General features: G+C 40.4%; 1 protein-coding gene across 2 annotated transcripts in view; it reads right to left on the bottom strand.

Annotated features, from left to right (window-relative positions):
- The window catches only part of LOC120908331 (uncharacterized protein DDB_G0283357-like), a 23,835-nt gene extending 1,633 nt beyond the window's left edge, over window positions 1–22,202 (bottom strand). Inside the window, exons 1-4 of one of the 2 annotated variants that reach the window (XM_040319241.1) lie at window positions 22,029–22,202; window positions 21,000–21,201; window positions 436–631; window positions 43–357 (exon numbers count right to left, since the gene is read on the bottom strand). In XM_040319241.1, the coding sequence (XP_040175175.1) occupies window positions 43–357; window positions 436–525 (405 nt within the window). In that variant the 5' untranslated portion in view covers window positions 526–631; window positions 21,000–21,201; window positions 22,029–22,202. The remainder of the gene's footprint in view (window positions 1–42; window positions 358–435; window positions 632–20,999; window positions 21,202–22,028) is intronic. The other variant, XM_040319239.1, reaches the window with a different exon arrangement.

Here is a 22,202-nt window from a genome sequence, read left to right as displayed (position 1 = left end):
ATTATTGTTTTATCAAAAGTATTGCTTAATCATTTGCACTACCGTGTTCCATGATAATTCGCCCGGTTTTGAAATATTAGGAGACGAAGTGTGGCGTTGAGTCGAATTTTTAGAAATAGATAAATTTGGTATTTTGTTGACTTCTTCCGTTGAATGATTTGGACTCTGGCTGACGTATTGTCCTTCGTTAAGTTCGTTAGTCCAGCTGCCAGACTGTTCGCCGGGATTTCCTACTTCTGCTTTTAAAGATGGAAGGTTTGCTGGTGGACGACGGGCCGTGGGAACCTTTCCCAAACTTTGCATGCCATGCTTGCGAGGAGCAGTACTTTTTTGTGTCGATGGCTCAAACGATTCTCCCTGAAATTTTTCAACATTTATTAAACATTTTTGTACAAACACAATAATATATTTTTGTACATCGTATATTGAACTTACACGGCTGGTTATGTACAGCTTATTAATGTCTAATGCTGCGAATTTGGGTTTGGCATTACGCTCTCCCCTAGATCCCCCCAAGGTGCTCATACTGTCAGTAAATCTTCATCAGCAAAAAACTACTTTTTGTTTAGTTGTTTATGTAGGTAGTGTTTACTCTGTTCTGTATTCCGTTGTAGCAAATTACCAGCATCACCTAGAATAGAGGTTAATTTTTAGAATCTGATTCAATGTTGGAATATGTTTTATTATGTTTTTGTTGTAATAAATCAGCGTTTTAACAAGGTTCAAACATGATTTTACCATTATTAGGATTAATAATCCTGCTGCAAAACACAGCAATTGTGGGAGGCAGGCTAGCCCGCTATAGGCTTTTACAACCGAGTCAATTTTAGCTTTTCATCTGCCTGGCAGACCCTTGTGTCCTGTTATACCGTACAGCCAAATATGGCTACTTTTCGAGGTTTTCCTGTTCGTGTGTGTGAATGCGTGTGTGTGTGTGTGTGTGTGTGTGTGTGTGTGTGTGTGTGTGTGTGTGTGTGTGTGTGTGTGTGTGTGTGTGTGTGTGTGTGTGTGTGTGTGTGTGTGTGTGTGTGTGCGTGTGTGTGTGAATGCGTGTGTGTGAATGTGTGTGAATGCGTGTGTGTGAATGCGTGTGTGTATATGTGTGCGTGCGTGTGTGCGTGTGCGTGTGCGTGTGCTTGTGCGTGTGCGTGTGTATGTGTGTGTGTGTGGCCGACTTCCAAACAATTATATATCGCTTTAAGAATTTTTTAATGATGAAGTTTAATGATTTAATGAGTTTAATGATCAATAGCAAAAGAGCACCCTCAATTTGGGGCAAGTTTACCACCATATTTCGAATGTAAACATTTTTGTAGCATGCAGCGGTATGGTGTGCATTGCATTGCGATATGGTAAGCAATAATAATGAGCGCATTCCAACCCGGAAAAACATACCAGAAACAAACCATAATGCGATACAGCTGGCGGTCAAAAAGGGTTCATTGGTGACTCAAATCATGTAGAAATACATACACTAGAGCTACAAACGTGAAAATTTCCAATTACAGGGTTTCGAATCATATAATGGAACATTTCAATCACTTGGTGGAATGTTTCAACTGACTAGTGGAACTTTGCAAGCATTCTGTGGAGGTTTACATTCATATAACGGAATTTTTCTAACAGTATTGTATGGAGTGCAATGACACTGTCCAATGTTGCAAGCCGCTGTGGATTTTTGATTTGGGCTTTTGCTCAGCCCTGAAAATGTCACATTGCGAAATGTCAATATGGCGTTTGTTTGTTGCTAGTAGTGATGGTCGTTTCGGAGCGCACCAACGGCTCCGGAGCCGGCTCCGGACTAACGGCTCCGGAGCCGGCTCCAACTTTTTCCCGGAGCCGGCTCCGCTCCGGAGCCTCCTTCGCACCAACGGCTCTGGAGCCGGCTCCGCACCAACGGCTCCGGAGCCGGCTCCCACACTAACGGCTCCGGAACCGGCTCTGCTCCGACGGCTCCGGAGCCGACTCCACCACGGCTCCGTAGCCGGCTCCGGACTAACGGCTCTACACGGCTCCGCATCAATGACTGCGGAGCCGGCATCAAACCCATCGTTCCGGAGCCGGCGACGAAACAACGCTCCGGACCAACGGCTCCGCACTAACGGTTCAATAGAGACATCATTGTATGATAGCGTACTGAAAAATGAATATATATTCTCGCACGTGTGGAAGCTAACACACGATACGATTGCAGTATTGACATGAATTACGTTGTGTAGCATTCGTTAGTCTCGTCTTTCTTAACAATATTCAAAACTAATCGATTTTTTTTTGATAAATTCTTTTAAACATGACCTACTCCGTTATTTACGGATTTCCTTGATTGAAACTTCATTGAAAAAGTTCTTTTGGTCCTTGTGTTAAAACCGGCTCCGGAGCCGTTGGTGCGGAGCCGGCTCCGGAGCCGTCGGAGCGGAGCCGTTAGCAGTCCGGAGCCGGCTCCGAAATTGCTTGGAGCCGGTCGGAGCCGGTTCCGGCTTCGAGCCGTTTGCCCACCACTAGTTGCTAGTCCTGGCCCAGATGGTATTCCTGCCATCATTCTCATCCGATGCTGTGAGTCCATTGCGCCGATCTTCACCAAAAATTTTAATTTTTCACTGCAACAAGGAGAATTCCCCTCTATTTGGAAGAGCTCATGGATTGTCCCCATATTTTAAAAAAAAGGTGACAAGGAAGATGCAGCCAACTATAGAGGCATAACATCACTTAGTGCTGGAGCCAAAGTTTTTGAGAAAGTGATCCAAACAAGTTTACTCACGGCTTCATATCACTATATTAGCCCTCAACAACACGGTTTCGTTTCAAAGCGGTCGACGATTACTAACTTTGTTGACTTCACATCACAATGTCTCCGTAACATGGATAGATGCGGTTTATATGGATTTAAAGGCTGCTTTTGATAGCATCGATCACAACATCCTTTTAGCCAAGATGAATAAGTTGGGACTTCGGCGAAATTTAATATGCTGGTTAGAATCGTACCTTGTCAATCGATCGTATGCTGTATCTTTCCAACAGTGCCATTCAAGGTCTTTTATTGCATCATCTGGTGTGCCACAAGGTAGCAACCTGGGTCCACTACTGTTCGTACTGTTCATCAACGACCTATCGTATGTCGTACCTGCAGCGAATCATTGTATGTATGCCTTGACATTAAAATCTACATGACGATAAAGAATGACACAGACCACTCCGAGCTACAGCAATACCTTTTCGATTTTCACCAATGGTGCAATCGAAACCGCCTGAGCCTCTGCATTGAAAAATGTCAAGTCACTTCACTCACACAAGCACGAGAAATTAGGAACACCAGCTTCACAGTTAATGGTTTACCAATAGAACGCACTAATGCTATGAAGGATCTCGGAGACATACTTGATTCAAAGCTGTCATTTGACCAGCAAATGGAGGAGATGATTACTCGAGGTAATCAATTGCTTGGCATGTTGTTTCGGATAACAAGAGATTTCAAAGACCCAGTCTGCGTCAAAGCGTTATAATGCGGTATTATCCGCCCGGTACTCGAATACGCCTGTGTTGTCTGGAAGCCCTCAACCCAAAGACTTTCTGAGAGAATGGAATCAATACAGCGTCGCTTATTACGCAACACGCTTGTTACCTTGGCAACCTGGCAGTCAGTTACCACCTTATGAAACGCGACTTCAGCTTCTCGGACTGCAACCGCTCCACATCAGACGCCGTACCGCGCAATAACTGTTTGTGGCTGGTTTACTGCAAAGTAACATCGACTGTCCATCTCTGCTCCAGCAGTTAAACTTTTACGCGCCTGTTGTTCAGCTTCGTTCTCATGCGTTACTTGCCCTAAACCGTAGTCGAACTGGATGTGGATCTAGAGACCCCCCCATCATCTCGATGATTAGGGTGTTTAACGAAGTTCGTAATTTGTTTGATTTTGGAACCTCAGTGCAATCCTTTAAAAACTGCCTTTGAAACAAATTATTAAGTTAATGTTTCTACTTATTTAAAACTAATATTAGACTTAAGAACATTCACACGGATCCATAGTTATCCATTGAACGAGAAATAAACAATTAAACAATTTACTTTGTATCGAAACCGGCTCACAAGCATCAGCACAGTGTATTCCAAGCAAAATTAATTAAATTCGAAAAAAACAAAAAATTGTTATATTATACTTGGACCCGTATAGGATGACGGGTATTGATAAAATCATGGACTGTAACAATTACATATGAGAATAAACAAAAAATGGTTAAATTATACTTGGACCAATATAGGATGACACATATTGCTAAAACCATGGACCTCAACATCCAAACTGTTTCTCAGATTGTAAAGAAATATGTGAAAGACGGCGAGATTAACATTAATTTAAACAACAAGGGAAGTGCCCACAATAACATACTTACAGGATAGCAGCTACAAACCTTAAAAAGATGGATGGATGAAGATTGTTCTATGAGTCTAAAGAAAATAACCCAAGAATCTGCAGAAGAGTTTGGCGTTCATGTGCGTATTTCTACAATTAGAAATTATCTTTCCCATTTCAACTACACATTAAAAAGGGTGCAGCTTCTACCTGAGCGTCCAAAAGCTCCGGACAACGTAAGAAGTAAGAAAAGAGTATGCGCTACGTTTTATGGACTGGCAAGCGGAACTCAATGACGCCAATTTCATGTTCGTTGATAAAGTCCTCCTCAACGTTTCTTTGCGATGCAAAAGTGGTTGGTCAGATGCCGGAAAACCTGCCTCTTATATAGTGTCTTCTATTAGGAGCTCGAATATAACAATTTGCTGTTGTATGACCAGAAATGGCATCTTAGCCTACGAATCAAACGACGGAGCATTCAATCAAACTCTATTTCAGTTTTTACGAAAAAATAAAGAAGGTTTAACATTAACATTACAGATCCTATATTTTTTATGGACAATGTTGCCTTCCACAAAACCAACACTGTCAAACAATTTGCGGAGGAAAATAACATTCGATTAGAATACCTTCCACCATATTCCCCTTTTTTCAATCCAATTGAGAATTTATTTTCGAAATGGAAGGATATTGTTCAACGCGCTCGCCAGATAAATGAACAGAATTAGTGAAGGCTATAAAAGAAGGTGCCGAACTGGTTACACGACAGGATTGCGACGAATTTTATAGAAACATGTTAAAATATGCAAGAAGATGTTGCGATGAAGAAGAGATTGTAGATGGTTAATTTGCTAAAAAAGGAGGATTAATTAACCTTGATAGTTTAAGAATCTATTGTAGACAAACAGAATCCGAACTGTCATGTGTAGGCTTTAAAAATGGCGTCAAATGACACGTATGTACATACCTTTGCATTTATACAAATGTCAAAAAGATGTGAACTGTCAAAAATAATAAAGAAGTTAATTCACGCTGAACTGTTAACTGAAAAACACGTGAGTCTGTGTCTGCCGTCCGTACGTCCTTACGTCCTTATGTCCCTAAGTTCAGCTCGCCTCCTACACTATGAATTTTTATAGTCAAGTAGTTTATTTCAAGCGAAACTCACGTTTTAGTGAGTTGAAGAAATGCTTAAGGTGGCACACTTTCCCTAAATTCCGCTATATGTACCAACGCATACACAACACACAATCAGCTGATGACAGAAGGCACGGGTTGGAACGCAAGCAAGGAGGTTTTATGAGACCAGGTGATGGAATACAGAGCAATTTGACAAACAACTAGGCATGGGACAATTGTGCGAGACCTATGCCGCACACTCATACGCAGTTCATTATAGTGTGCGGTTGATCGCCGCACGCAAAAAAAGTGAACGGGTAGGTCTTCCGCACGTATACAGATTTAACAGAAATGTGCTCCGAACAAGATGCAAGATAACTGTCGGTGTCATAGACTGAACGAAAAAAACATTCGTTTTGGGACGGCAAAATTTGTCACACACAATGACACAAGAAGATCGATCGCGCTTTGAGCGAGAAAGAATGCACATATTGCTGGCGTGGTCGGATTGATCAATCGCACACAGCCGCACAAAAGAACTCTTGTCGCACACTGCCGCACGCACGTTTGGTTAGTTCAGTCGCACAAAAGAACTTGTTAAGAGCACAGCAACATAAAAGAGAAAGCTTGTAGATTTTACTAGTTTAGATCAGCTTTGATTACAAATCAACGTAAATATATACAGTCTGTTCTCGAGCTACGTTTTCTAAGTTCTTGTGAGCTATCAGTACAATTGGCTCAAAGGATTCTCAAATGCAAGATAGATGACTGTTTTGCCAAAATTTGAGAACCTCTTAAAACCCAGAAATTTTAAAAATTTATGAGTGAATTGTAATACACAAATGGCTTAATGTAAAAAGCTAGTTGCCTAGTTAGGCATAAACCGCGTATCTCGGACTGACTGTATTTATAATTAAAAATGCAGCCTTAAATGCAGCAACTTTCTATAGCTTGCATGAAGATTTCGATAAAATTGAACATGATATTTAAAAAAGGTAGTTAGCACCAAATGAGCGACTGACTTACCGCACGCGTTCAGTTCATCATACTGAACGAACTACATCGCACGCGTTCACTGAAAAGAATCAAATTGCTCAAGCCTACAAACAACCTCTTGACGTGCGGGTTCTCAATCCAGCAAGAGTCCCCATGTCAAATCCCATACATCTTTCAAATCCGTATAATTTTTTTTGTTGTATTTTTAATATATTCAACGAAACAAACGGTTGATTCGGATGAGAAAAATCTTTATAATGATAATCTTATTTACGTTAAGTGGTAAATGAAGGAAGTTTCAATAATCGCGTACTAAAACTTGGAAGAAGTGACACGCGAGATCTGCAATGGCTTCAGGTGGGTTTTTCCACCACCTGGTCTCATATAACATCCTTGAGCGCAAGTAAGAAAAGGCAACGAAGAGAAGCAGGGAGAGGAAGAGAGTAAAATAGGTGCCAATATTTTTGAATTTTTTGGCCGTTTTTTGCTCCGCCGTCTGAAATAGTCTTCCCATTCCCTTAACAGAGGGCGTTAGGCACCTAAAATCTGCTACTAATGCGCTGGCCAGAGCAGTTTTTACAAATTCCAGTTTACAAATTCTGGCGTAGTTTTTGCGTCGGCCTTGACAACTACGCAGAAAACTGCTCGATTTTGCACAACGGGTTAATTTACAGTTCAAAATAATTCAAAAAAGAAATCTGTACTCAGACACCAATATTTACGATTTATAATACTTAATCGTCAACTAATAGTATTTTGGGTAAAACTAGGTTTACTGCTGGGCCACCTAGTTATCCATTAAAAACAACTACTTCTCATTTTTTGTCTCACACTGTAATCTAGTTTATGGAGAGAGACTGGAATGATTTTACGAGATATTTGTTTTGTTCTCTCTCTTTACCTCTATAATTTATTCTTTGTCCTCTCTGTTGATGTTCTTGCATTTCATTCCGTTGTTGCTTCCTCCTGTTCCATTCCTGTATTAATCCCTATCAGAATCGACTCTCCTTAGGAATTAAATCTTGTGACTCCTTTGCAACTCAATACGGAATTGAATCTTGGTACACCTTTGAAACTCTTTACGGAATTGATCTTTCTTCTTTACTGCAATTCAGAGCGGTATTAAATCTTTGCGGAATTGTATCTTTGCGGGAATGAATGACATTCCTAATTCCTTGCGGATTTAACGCTTTATGAGCCATAGCTATCATATATGGCCAGTTATGTTTCCTTGGGTGTCATTGCAATTATATATGATAGGAAGATTTAACAAACTTAAAATGTTAACTGCTTAAAAAAAGCAGTTCACCTCAAAGAACCTGTCGCGACGGACGAAGCTGGGACTATATAGTACCTATATAGTCCCGGTACTCACATACGCCTCTGAGACATGGACACTGTCCAAATCTGAAGAACCCCTCTTAGCCGCGTTCGAGAGGAAGATGCTCAGAAGGATACTTGGCCCCGTATGTGTAGAAGGACAATAGAGGAGCCGCTATAATGACGAGCTATACGAGATGTACGGCGACCTCACTGTCGTGCAGCGTATCAAGCTCGCCAGGCTCCGGTTGGCTGGCCATGTTGTGCGCATGGAAACGGACGACCCAGCCCGTAAAGTCTTTTAGGCCGTCTACAAGGACAGAGGAGGCGTGGTAGGCCCTAATTGAGGTGGCAAGATAGCGTGGAGGCGTCCGCCATTAAGGCCGGGATAACGGACTGGCAGACGAAGGCGCGGTTTCGTACACTCCTGAGGCAGGCCAAGACCGCAAAACGGTTGTAGTGCCGGATAATACAATACATAATACAAATCTTAACATCTTGTAACAGATTGGGCGTATTACAGGGTTTTTCAATTGAGTTTAGACTAGCAGCATATTTTGTTTAATTAATCGCAATAGATTCTTGACCAGCATTCTCTACTTTTGAATACGTGCAATGGATTACTGACTACGAGCATTTGATTTCAGCAGCCCTTTGTGTGACATCTTGGGAGCGTTGTTTTTAACACCCGGTGTGACAGATCGACTGGAATATTTGGTAAAAGTAAGGCTCAGCCCTCTACGTTACGCTAGCGTTACGCGTAACGCCTGTTTATCACAAACCCAAGCAACATTTTTGAACGCCTGTTTTAACCGCAAATTGATAGATATTAATGTCTAATAATCTAAACCTTATGAATTTTTGAGCAATCTTTCATAAGGTTTAGATTCATTGATAATTCATTAGAATAAAAAAGTTATTATATGACTTATACCTTACTACGTTTGATATCCATTAGTGTTATAGCAACTTTAAAAATATTGCTTAGCCACCTATGGGTAAAATTATGATATTAAAATCATAATCAATGTGTAAATGTAATTATTAACCTAAAAAATGTAAATGCATTTATTGACCTGTATCATTGTCCTAATAAGAGTGTTTTTCAACTAAATGCAATTATGATTTAAAATGGCCACAAACATATTTTGTTTGCGCCTATGAGTAGGCAATCCGCTAGACGGATCTAAAATGTGTATATATTGGTGACAGACTTAGGATTAGAATAGGATTAAGGTGTTAGTGAATTGTAAATATGTATAATAAATTAGTCTTAACGTAACCACCGCGATGTTTGGAAGTGAACCGATCGATCCGAAAGTGAATTGGTTGTGAGCTAGAGAACATTTGGTCCTATCGAACCGGATTTGGAAATTGTGTTAAGTACAGTCACAATTTATAAAGCGTGGATGAAAAGTTTCGGTAGAAAATCGTTCGGCTGTTTTGTGATTCACTCAAACATGTTGATGGTGCGGTGACCCTTGTCAAACAGGGATAAAGGAAAGTTAAGGCCAACGTGGGACAAGAGCGGACTAAAGAAAAAAGAAGAAAAAAAAAGCAATTGCAAAGACGTTAAAACGGACTGTAAGACGAGATTGTAATATTATACGAGTTTGATTCTGTGCACCTTGTGTGAAATTGTGCGAACTACAGCTTGGCTTAGTCGGTCATTGACCAGGAGTTTAGGAACAGCCATCGCGATTAGAGAAGTGAGTGCGCAAAGTGGTAGCATTTGTGTTCGTGTGAGTGCTGGTGAACTGTGAAGTGCGTTGAGTGAAGGTGCGCACGCAGCGGTTTGGCTTGATAGGTCATTGACATTGTAGGGTTTAGAAGTAGCCATCGTGATTCTCGTAAATTGATAGCGTTTGGATTAATAATAAAGTGGTTTAAATAAAGCAAAATGCCTGCGGACAAAAAGGTTACGAAACTAACAAAAGTGTATAAGGACCGCCGTACGTGGATGGAAGAATTTGTGGATTTTGTGGATAACTATAAAGATTCTGAACAGCGGGTAGAACTACAAAGTCAATTGAAAGCGTTAGAAGGAGCGAAGGATGCGTACGAAGAGGCGAGGGAAAATTTGCTTATTGAAGATGAAGAAGCAGATGAAGTGCAGATGCGAAGTGATAGAAGGGATTTCTTTAAAAAGTTTCACCGTGTGAGAGGGTTTATCATGGATATGTTGAAGACTGATGAAAGTGTGCAGCCGATCGCAAGTAGCACGATGGCGAATACGACTACCGCGAGTGTTAAAATGCGTTTACCAAAACTCGAGCTTCCGACGTTTGATGGTAACATTACCCAGTGGGTAACGTATAAGGATCGTTTTGTGTCGTTAGTGCATGATGTGGCTGAGCTACCGGATGTAGCCAAACTTCAGTACCTTTTAGCTTCGCTGAAGGGAGAAGCTGCACTACAGTTTGAGCATGTGCCGCTGGAGGAGAAAAGCTACGCGTCAACCTGGGACACCCTGTTGCAGAGATACGACGACAATAAGCAGCTGCGAAGGGAATATTTTAAAGCACTTGTTCAGCTGGAACCGATGAGTGCCGCAACGTCATCTGAATTAACCAGAATTGTTAACGAAACACGACGACTGGTTCAAGGAATGAAACGGCTGGAAGAACCAACGCAACATTGGAACACACCGCTCACGACACTGGTAATGTACAAATTCGATAACACCACACTAATTGCGTATGAACATTTTGCAGTGGAAAACAAGACCGACACCTACGACCTGTTGATGGAATTCTGCGAGAAAAGGATACGAATTCTAAACAGCACAGCGCTTCATAGCATCGGTGTGATCGGGACAAGGTCAGCAACAAAGGCATACCAGCGGAATCGTTTGCCGGACCAGAAGATAAACAGATTGCCGCACTCATATGCTGTCACATGCGCCGCCCAGTCTTCATACAATGACAAAAGGGTTTGTCCAGCATGTAAGGCAAATCACCTCTTGTTGGAATGTACGACGTTTGAAGGTATGTCACTTTTGCAACGGGAAGGGTTGGCGAAGAAACACAATTTATGTTTTAGCTGCTTGAAGGGGAACCATCAAATAAGATTTTGTCGGAACGAGAGTAAATGCAGTCATTGTCACGGCAAACATAACACGCTGCTTTGCAAACGACAGGAAGCGATCCAAGTGGCAGCACAGGCATCACAGGTAGAGCAGCTTACACCCAATGGAGAAGAAACGACAACGATTAATGCGACAACCAGAGTATCAGGTAGAACTAGAAACATGGTGTGGTTGTCAACAGCACTGGTATGGATACGCGGAAGTGATAATGAAGAGTTACCAGCTAGGGCGTTGCTAGATCAAGGATCGCAGTCTAACTTTATTACTGAACGACTGGCACAACAACTAAAATTGAAGAGATTGCGAATGTCCAGACCGTTATCAGGAATTGGTGCAGTGGCAGTTACTGCAACCAGTATGGTTTCTACCAGCATTAGATCGCGTGTTTCCGATTTCCAAGCAGGATTGCAATTTTTGGTGTTACCGAAGGTTACATCCGACTATCCGAGTCAGATGGTAGAAGTCAATCGATGGAACATACCATCAGGTATAGCCTTGGCAGATCCAACGTTCAACAAGCCAGAGCGAATTGATATTCTAATAGGAGTCGGCTTGTTTGCAGAGTTGCTGGGTGAAGGAAAAATAAGGTTGGCGTCATATCTTCCTCGATTGCTCGAAACAAAGTTAGGTTGGATTGTCAGCGGGAAAATGACAGAGGCTATTGAGGACAATTTCAACGAAAGCATTGCGGGATGTGCGATAGATGATGATTTTAATGCTGCAATGGAAAGGCTAGTAAGATTGGAAGATATTCCTGAGGAGAAGATTTTGTCAACAGAGGAGCAACTATGTGAAGAATGGTATGATAAAACAACACGACGAAATGAAGATGGGAGATATATAGTACAGTTGCCAAAGAAGGACAACTATAAAAGGGAAATAGGAGAATCATATGAAATTTCTCTAAAACGATTCGGAGCAGTAGAGCGGCGAATGAAGAGGGATACATGCTTGAGCGAAGAATATCATAAGTTTATGGATGAATATCTTCAATTAAGTCACATGACAAAGGTAACCGATGAGAGGAACAAACAGAGTATACGATACTATTTACCTCATCATGCCGTATGGAAGCTAGACAGCACAACTACCAAGTGCAGGGTCGTGTTTGATGCTTCGTGCAAAACAGACAGTGGAAGGTCTTTGAACGATATTTTGTTGACCGGACCTCAATTGCAAGACGATCTTGTCTCTATTTTATTGCGCTTTCGATTTAACAAAGTTGCAATGGTAGCCGATGTGGAGAAAATGTATCGGCAGGTGTTAATAGATGAGAAGGATCGAGAACTGCAGTGCATTTTTTGGCGATCACATGAGTCAGAGCCAGTGGGTACATTTAAACTAAACACTGTCACGTATGGAACCGCATGTGCCCCGTACCTGGCAATAAAAACGTTAAGGCGAGCCTTTGAAGATGGTGAGAGTGAATTTCCGGCGTCAAAACGATGGTACAACGATTTCTACGTTGATGATTTGATTTCGGGTGCCGAATCTGCAGATCAAGCAAAACTAATACGACAAGACGTGGTCGAAATGTTGGCAAAGGCAGGATTTAAGCTCCGGAAATGGGCTTCAAACATGGTAGAAGCATTAAAGGGAATTCCAAAGGAAGATCTAGCCAAGACAGATGTGCACGTATTAAATGTGGGAGAAAGCATGGTCAGTACATTAGGAGTAATATGGGAGCCGAGGACGGATATAATGAGAGTACGAGTTCCTAGCATCATGTTGTCATCCAGTGCTACCAAGCGAAATGTAATGGGTGCGATCGCTAGGATTTACGATCCTCTGGGATTTGTGGACCCCGTCAAAATGGTGGCAAAAATCTTTATGCAGAAGTTATGGAAGCTGAAAGATGTTAATGGAATTTCGTGGCCTTGGGATAAAGAGTTGCCGGAAGACTTGTGTCGAGAATGGACAAATTTTGCAACCCAACTTCATGTGCTGCAAGATGTAAAGCTTCCACGGTTGGTGTGCTCGAGTGAGACGATAGAGTATCATATATTTTGTGATGCATCTGAGCGTGGATATGGTGCATGTTTGTATGTGCGAAATGTAGCCCCGTCGGGAGCAGCGAAGGTGCAGCTGCTGATCTCTCGATCCAAGGTTGCTCCATTGGCAAAGCGTTTGACCATTGCGAGATTAGAGTTGTGTGCAGCGCTGTTAGGAAGCCGTCTATGGGACTTTGCAAGAAAGGGGAGGCTACGTGGAGGGCCGTGTTTCCTATGGACTGATTCTATGACAACATGGCATTGGATCCAGTCCCCTCATCATGTGTGGAAAACGTTTGTGGGCAATCGCACGGCAAAGATCCAATTGTTGACCGCTGGATGTAATTGGCGACATGTACCGGGAGTAGACAATCCAGCCGATTTAGTGTCGAGAGGATGTGAACCATCGCGATTAATCAATAATGCGCTTTGGTGGTCGGGGCCTACTTGGCTATCAGAAGCTGAAGAAAAATGGCCAACATTGCCTGAAGCAAGAGCAATATCAACAGGCGAAGAACGGAAGGTGGAGTTAATAGCCTCTTCAGTCAATGAAGAGACATTTGTTGACTGGTTGTTCGATCGTTGTTCATCTTTCGCTAAGCTTCGGCTAATAGTAGGTTACTGCTTAAGGTGCCTACAAGGTGTGCGAATGCGATCAAAGAGAGAGTCAGAACAGCATGGATCTTCAGTAGTTCAATACGAGACGCTAATCCTCACCACAGAAGAACGTTTGCGATCAGAGCGGGTATTGTGTCGACTAGCTCAGAAACAATGTTTTGAAAAGGAATTAAATTGTCTCACAAGTAAGAAGGAAATTCCCCAGTCATCTCCATTGAGAGGATATAAGCCATTTATCGACGCAGAAGGGATCATTCGGTTAAATGGAAGATTACAAAATGCTCACATGGGTATAGATGCAAAAAATCCAATAGCTGTGCCAAAAAACCATATGTTGGGAAAAATGCTGGCTGAACATTATCACCTAAAACAATTGCACGCTGGAGTACAAACAACTCTGACTGCGATCAGACAACGATTCTGGATATTTGGGGCAAGATCGATAGTGAAAAAAGTATGCCACAAATGTATTAGGTGCTTTAAATGTAATCCAAAGGGAGTGGTTCAACCAATGGCCGATCTTCCTGCAAATCGAGTAACAGAAGCAAGACCATTCGCGATATCGGGGGTGGACTATTGCGGACCTGTATGGATCAAGGCACAACATCGAAGAGGAGCACCGACAAAGGCATTTGTAGCCGTTTTTGTTTGTTTTGTAACTCGAGCCGTTCATTTGGAATTAGTATCCGATTTAAGCACTCCAGCCTTCTTGGCTGCACTCAGGAGATTTGTTGCAAGACGAGGGCTGGTGACGGAGCTGCATTCAGACAATGGAACCAACTTTAAGGGAGCAGCAAACGAGCTACATCAATTATATGAAATGCTATGCTCGCTAAAGCATAGAGAAGAGGTTTCAGCATGGAGTGCGGAAAATACAATCCAGTGGAAGTTCATCCCACCTCGTGCCCCACACTTTGGTGGATTGTGGGAAGCTGCCGTAAGATCAATGAAATTTCACTTAATAAGAGTTCTTGGAAATGCTTCAGCATCGTACGAAGACATGACCACTTTACTTACAGAAATCGAAGCGTGCTTGAATTCGAGGCCCATTACCCCACTGTCAGATGACCCGTCGGACTTTGAAGCGCTAACCCCAGGGCACTTTTTGACGGGATCTCACCTGCAGCACGTTATAGAGATCGATGTGAAGGACATCCCAGATAACCGTTTAAATCATTGGCGGTTGGTCAGAAAACGGTTGCAGCAGTTTTGGGTCAGATGGAAGACTGAATATCTTCAACAGCTCCATGCGAGAACTAAGTGGCATGGATCTGTAACCGCAATCGTCCCCGGTATGTTAGTCTTGTTACGCGAGGATAATGTACCCCCAACGAAATGGCCATTAGCAAGGGTGTCAGAAGTCCATCCAGGGAGTGACGGTGTGGTACGGGTAGTAACATTGCGAACGTCCAACGCGAAAGATATCAAGCGACCAGTAGTTCGTATTTGTATTTTGCCTAACCAGTGATCGTCGAAAAGGTGAAAAGGAAGTAGCAGTTAGAGGAGTGATTGATAAAATATAGATAATGAGTACAACATACATATATAATTATAAGTGGTGGAGGAATGCATAAGAGAGGGATCTAATATTTAAAACATCAATTTATGAGAAATTGATGTGAGATATGATGAATTAAGGTATCGGCAGATAAATAAGGAAATTCAATGAAGTGGGTAAAAATATGAATTTTTAGGTGGTCGGGAATGTTTGCGCCTATGAGTAGGCAATCCGCTAGACGGATCTAAAATGTGTATATATTGGTGACAGACTTAGGATTAGAATAGGATTAAGGTGTTAGTGAATTGTAAATATGTATAATAAATTAGTCTTAACGTAACCACCGCGATGTTTGGAAGTGAACCGATCGATCCGAAAGTGAATTGGTTGTGAGCTAGAGAACAGATTTCACAAATAATTTTTTTTTTAAATATTTAGCTTAAATAAATAAATTTTACATATTTTTTATGTTCTACTTATTGGGAATGTTACTCCAATTTAAAGCTTCAAGGGTTTTTTAGATTTTTTCTTGAATATTTCTCATAAACTATATATATTACTTGTGTTTTAGAATGTAATGTCCTAGATGTTGGTTAATCTTAAAGGATTTTTTTATTTGTATCGCAATTGAAAATATTCTTTAATAAAATAATGTACTCTGGTCGGTCGCATGAATGCTGCTTGGGAATATTTCAAGGCATGTAACGCTTCTCCTGGGTAACGTAGAGAGCTGAGCCTTACTTTTACCCTCCAGGTTAGAATTTGCCAAAATACTAACCTGTTCCGTGGTCCTTCACAAAAATGTAAAGGCCACGTCGTCAGCAAAACCAATGATGTCCGCTCGTAGTCCTTCGAGCGGCAAGCGGAGTAGGTCGTCGGACATGACGTTCCACAGTGTTGGTCCTAGTACCAAGCCCTGAGGAACGCCAGCAGATACAGTCCTCGACACTATTCCTTCATCCGTATCGTAGTGGAGCGTTCGGCCAACAAAATAGTTCCGCAGCAATGCCTGCAAATAAGGCGGAGTGTTTTTACGCTGCAGAGCTTGGCCGATGGTTGTCCAGTTTGCCGAATTAAAGGCATTCCGGACGTCCACAGTTACCACCACATAGAAGCGATCCCCCTTTCGCTTCTTGTCCAGAGCCCGAGTGATGACATTCACGGTCGAACGCCCTTTACGGAAACCGTATTGGGCGTCCGATTGTCCCCCGTTGGACTGCAGGTGGATGTCAACCTCCGCTGAAGCAACCGCTCCAAAATTTTGCTCAACACACTCAGCATCGATGTATGTACCACCTTACACAGTTCATAAGCACTAATTTAAGTACATTCATGTAAGATCTTTAAAATCCCGATGGATTAATGAATAAATATAAATATAGATATAAACTTATTTTCGATTTAAAATACTTTTTAAACTAATATTGGCCTTAACGATTTATTATTCATGTTTAACCTATTCAGTGTTTTGTATGAGTGCGACTCGGGCAGTGCTATTGTTCTCCGTATCGATTCAATCGTCGCGTGAGAGAGTGGTAGGGAAATAATACAATGATAATTACTTCTTCTATTTGGCGTAACCTCCTACGCGGACATGCCGTCCTATACAGTCCTAATGAAAATGACACATTTTGTAAATCATCTTTTATTTTAAGCAATGGTTTGCAGCACGCTCTTAAATCGGATATCTTTCGGTTCTGCTCCGGGGTTAGGGCCGTGTATGTGCTCCATCTCCAGATTTTATCGCACTTGCTGTTCGCAAACAGTTTTTCGATCGGTCCCCGAAATACACGGTTAACCGTAGAGTTGGCAACCAGATTTACACACGTAAGTTCGCAACCGGCATACCCGGGTATTCCACATGTTTTGATGCAAAAAAATAACGATTTTCATAGGTAAACAATGCTTTCTATATTTTAATGCTGTAAGCAAGTAATGCCGACCATATATTCTCTTCTATTTCATTAATTCATTAAGTTTTTTCATTTTATTATAAAAATAACGGTCAAATTCAAATTTGGAATCGCTTGAATTTGACTCGAAAATAAGCAGAATACGAAAAGAGGAAGAAGAGAAACGTCATTCTCCATACAAAATGTATGGAATACCCGGGTATGCTGGTTGCCAACTTACGTAGGAAAGTTAAAAAAAATTCAAAATAAAATACTTACAGACTGTTTAAATTACAGCACCAAAAAATCAGAAATTAAAATTTGGGAGGCTACGGAAAATTTCAGGTCAATAAAAGCAATGAATCAAAAGTTATTGCAGTTCGAAGTTGAAAAAAAGATACCCGGGTATCGGTTGCCAACTTAAAGGTTAATGGGAACCGAAAACGGCCGCAAAAACAACATATCCCGAATTTCCACAGAAGTCAAATCTCGTGATTTCTACCCAAAATATCAATTTTTGTATAATGTTGCAAGTAGGGGATGATTTCAGCCTATTAATTTATTATTTAATATGATTATGACTAAATATAATTGTTTTATATCCTTTCAAATGATTTTTAACATTCGATCAAAAGGGAAATTACTTAGCATTTTACAATTGATGTGTCAGAAATCAGTACAATTTGCTTAAAGAACTGAGGTGCCGAGAATCTCGAGGACTACCTGTATTTAAATGATTTTAATAGTTTAGCGCGTTCGGCAAAGTCCGGCACGCGGGCCAAATGCGGCTCGCCGCAACATTAAATCCAGCCCGCGAAAGGATTTGACTGATTTTGAAAGATGGGAAGAAACGATTCGTACACAAATTATTGAAGATCTTTTATTATATCATATTAAACCATCGTACTTTTTCAACTTTTAATTAAAGTACTATGGAATGACGGACCGTTCAGTATGTTCGAACTCGAAGTCAATATCAATAACTTTTGCATGAAAAAATATGCCGTTTTCGGCTGGCTGTAGAAAAAAACTAGGAAAGATAATTTCTTTACATTTACATCTGTTGAAAGGGAATTATTTCAAATTACTTGCACAAATAAGTTCAAGACTTTGCGAATTGCCTTTCGTCAGTTATTGGGAATTGTCACCATGGTGGGCGAAGACATGTATGATTTATGTTCTATCTTCGATTTTCATCAATTCCTATTAAGTTTTCGCTACAAAATTGTTAGAGTACAGTTTTTGCATCACGTTGGTGTAGAAAAAAATCGATAGGACCCAGGTGACGGATGTTGGACCAGTTTGCGGACTAGGGTGTTATATCGAAATTCTGTCGAAATTCACCTGAAATGATTGCATTGCGCTCAAAGTGCAATAAACGTTTTGTTAGTGCGGATTAAGATAAACCCATGCAAAATCGACAATTGTTGTCCACTTTTTAATGTAACCGTCATGTAATATTAACATTATTTTAACACCACAATAAGACTATCGAAATGAAGGTCGCATACGAGATTTTATGATTAATATTTTTCTATACAGCGCCTACCACAACTATATGGACAGTTGTTTTTCACGATTTGCGGAAAATCCATAAGAGATAGATAAAAACAGTGAAGGCAGTGGTGAAGTGGGTGGTTGGAGGAAAAAAATATCGGACTAGGATTACATTCCTTAACTATGTATGTAACAACAGCAAATATTTAGATTCTGCTAAAAAATCGTTGTTGAGCTTTTTGTGTCGCTTTTGTTTGATCTGATCAGGTTTGAACCGTTGTTCACAAAATTGAAAAGGTTCTCATGGCGATTTCAAAATAATTTTTGAAAAACTTTTTACATACTTTGGTTTGCATTTTCAAAACAATCATTACATTCGAAAAAAATATTTTTTGATAATTACTCTTATAAAACTTTTAAAACCTTAAAATAAGTTATAAGAACAATTTTAAAAAATCATTCAAAAATGTATTTCTTTAAAACCTTTGTAGAATATGTTATTTATATTTTTGAATGATTTTTAAATACGTTAGTTAGCACATAAAACCTGTTTTTCGAAGTGTCTTTATAGCTATGGTACGACCATAAATTTGTTTTTTCGTCGTAAGTTGTGTAAAAATGTGTTTAAAAAATTTGAAAAAATATACAAAGATGTGAAATAGCATTCTGCACAACTATTACATTCACTGTTTTTATCTATCTCTTATGAATTTTTCGCAAATCGCGAAAAACAACTGTCCATATAGTTGTGGTAGGCGATGTATTAAAAAAAATAAATAGGTATTATCAATTTTGAACCACACTTGGATGACACAATTATAGGAAAACAGCAATAATACCAATCGCATTGCTTGATATCATTAACCAATTATTTTGTTTCTAAAATTATATAATGTAATAATTAAATCACAAGAATAGAAAAAACGCTTTCTTCTGACCCGCGGCTTTAGATCATATACTAAATTTGGCCCTTTGTCTCAAAAGTTTGCCGAACGCTGGTTTAACGGTTATGAAAAATTACACCTGTTTCCAGCTACGTTCGAATCACGTGTCGTTTGCATCGAATCGCAAACCGCCTGCTTGGAATCGCATGCCACTATGATCAAATGCGTGTATCTACGGTTGAATCGCGTGCCAATACGGTTAAATCCCGTTCCACTATGGTAGAATAGCGTTCCAGTATGGACGAATCGTGTGCCACTACAATTGGATTTCTGAAAGGTGGCTTTCAGAAATCTAATGGTAACGGCACACGATTCGATCATAATGGCACACGATTCGACCGTAGTGGTATGCGATAGTGATGGGCGTTTCAGAACGCACCAATGGCTCCGGAGCCGGCTTCTACTTTTTCCCGGAGCCGGCTCCGCACCAACGGCTCCAGAACCGGCTCCGCTCCGACGGCTCTGGAGCCGGCTCCATTCTGGAGCCGGCTCCGTGGGAGCGGAGCCGGCTCCGGAGCCGTGGAAGCGGAGCCGGTTCCGGAGTCAAGGGAGCGGAGCATTTAGGAAATTGTCGTTTTTTCGAAATTGTCTGGAGCCGGTCGGAGCCGTTTTGCCCATCACTAGTATGCGATTCATCCGTACTGGCAAGCTGCGATTCAACCGTAGATGCACGCATTCGATCGTAGTGGTATGCGATTCGAAGCAGGCGGTTTGCGATTTTATGCAAACGGCACGAGATTCAAACATAGCTGGAAACAGGTGAGAGTGAGGTTGTTCCTATAAAACGCCACACAATTAGTTTGACGGATAAAACCAGATGCGGCGTCCGACGAAACCGGAACGCAATTGAATTGTTTTTTTGGTTTCGTACGACTTCGACTGTTTTCGATTTTTTGCGGTGTTCAACGTGCTGTGTGCACTCTCGCATTGAGAAATGGATAAGAAACTGATACACTTGCAACACTTCCCTAAACAGAACATACATAACGGGAAAATTCCGTTACAATTATGTTCCTACCTTGTGAGACAGTACAGAACTGGAACAAGGGATCACTAAAAGAACCAAATATCACTTGCTTTAACAAAGCGCTACTATCATTTTAATTGAGGACAAAGAGAGTAGCACATCAATATCGATTTGCTGCTTCCCTTCCTATAGTGCTGGGATTTGTTCTTAGCGAATGCAGTGAATGTTTCACAAGTTGTCACAAGTATATAAGCTGCCATACCGAAAGATCAGAAAAAGGTTCAATGTTTTGAACTTACTAATCGGTTTCAGAACGGTCACAACGACCGAAAAGGATGGATCAGACGGATAGATTGGAAGTCAGAACTATCGAAATGGTCAGAACACACAAAAAAGAAACTATTAGTACTTCGATTCAGTTGAATTTCTCAACATCGCGAACTGCCGTTGTAGTAAAATGCTATCTGTATTCCCGTGTGTCCCGTAAAAGTGATGACAGTTTTTTTAAAGAGTTAAAAGCAAACCAACTGTTTAAACAAGCTAAAATTTTACTTTGATAGGAAAACGTAATGTTAAACACCGTATCATTTTCAAAACATTAAATAGCTTTCGTTTTCATCGATCAACCAAATATATAAAGCATATTTCCATCCGTTTATCCATTTATTTGCATATTGCATCGTTTTGTGACACCTAGTAAGAGCAAATGTTTACTCACCTTCACAGTTGTCGCCGCAAAGTAATGTCTATTACAAATGGTATGTTGATTATAGAATCCTTTCCTGGAATACTTCACTCCTTAAGAGGGATTTCATCAGGCAGATTTAATTCGCTACTGGTCTTGAGTTGCTTTTCAAGAACTACTGAAGTGGCACAATGCCACGAAAGTATGCATCCAACAGTAACCTGATTGAATTTAACTGTTAATTTAGAGAAAGAAAAAAAACTTTAGACAACAATTCCATTGATATGATAGGTTCTCAATAAAGTACAACATATTCGTGAAATAGTTTTGACCGCTGAGAGATTTTGTTGATCAATTGTGATTTATTTCATTATCATTTCAATCGATCCTCTACCTGTTTCCTGTGGGCTATTCGATATCCATAAAACCCAATAAATTCATCAAATGTCCCACCAATACATATGTAATCCGTATTTTATACGTTCCATGTAATTACATTTTGACAGTGTTGGTAAACTCGATTGTCCATAAAATACATATTCTGCGTATTTTCTTTTGCATTCAACGTCGCACATTAGTGCGAAATTGTTTATACGAAATAACTGTTTAATTAAACGATTCAGATGAATTTAATTCGTTATTATTATAATACGTTACATTTTACCCATTTTTCTACTTGTCAACTTCAACTCACACATTTAAAAACGCCGACGAACCCTGAACATAAAATAATTTATCTCTCAGTGTGTGAATTAACACGAGCACAAAAGCTTTCATGGTCGTTCATTTTACTTGCTATCAACTTTTGGGACTTTCTGCCAGTTAGATGTTGATAATGGTTGAACTTTTATCAATTAATACAAAGATATTCAGAGTCACAAAATATAGTGATGTAACTAGTTCACACAAAATAAACCACAAAAATCGAAATCATTTGAAATGTACAAAAATTACATATTCGTCGAATAAAAACCACCCGCGAAAGCAGTTTGCAACATTTACAATTATAACCATTTCTCTAAACACTTTGGCACTAAGAATACAGATTTTATGGAAACTTACTTCATCAACGAAGTAAAATATCACGAATGTCCAAATAAACAGAGATAAACAGGTAGAACAAGACTTTTCACGCTAATAATTTTCAGTTGAACACGCTTTATTCACCATTTTCTGTCGAAGAACAGATCTCACAATTTCTAAAATGGCGTTGATACAGCCATGGCCACATTCCCC

The sequence above is a fragment of the Anopheles arabiensis genome, unplaced genomic scaffold, assembly GCF_016920715.1.
Source record: "Anopheles arabiensis isolate DONGOLA unplaced genomic scaffold, AaraD3 Autosomal_pericentromeric_contig0024, whole genome shotgun sequence".
Classification (NCBI taxonomy): domain Eukaryota; kingdom Metazoa; phylum Arthropoda; class Insecta; order Diptera; family Culicidae; genus Anopheles; species Anopheles arabiensis.
Note: the sequence above shows the minus strand (reverse complement) of the source record. Positions and strands in the feature narration are given on the sequence as shown.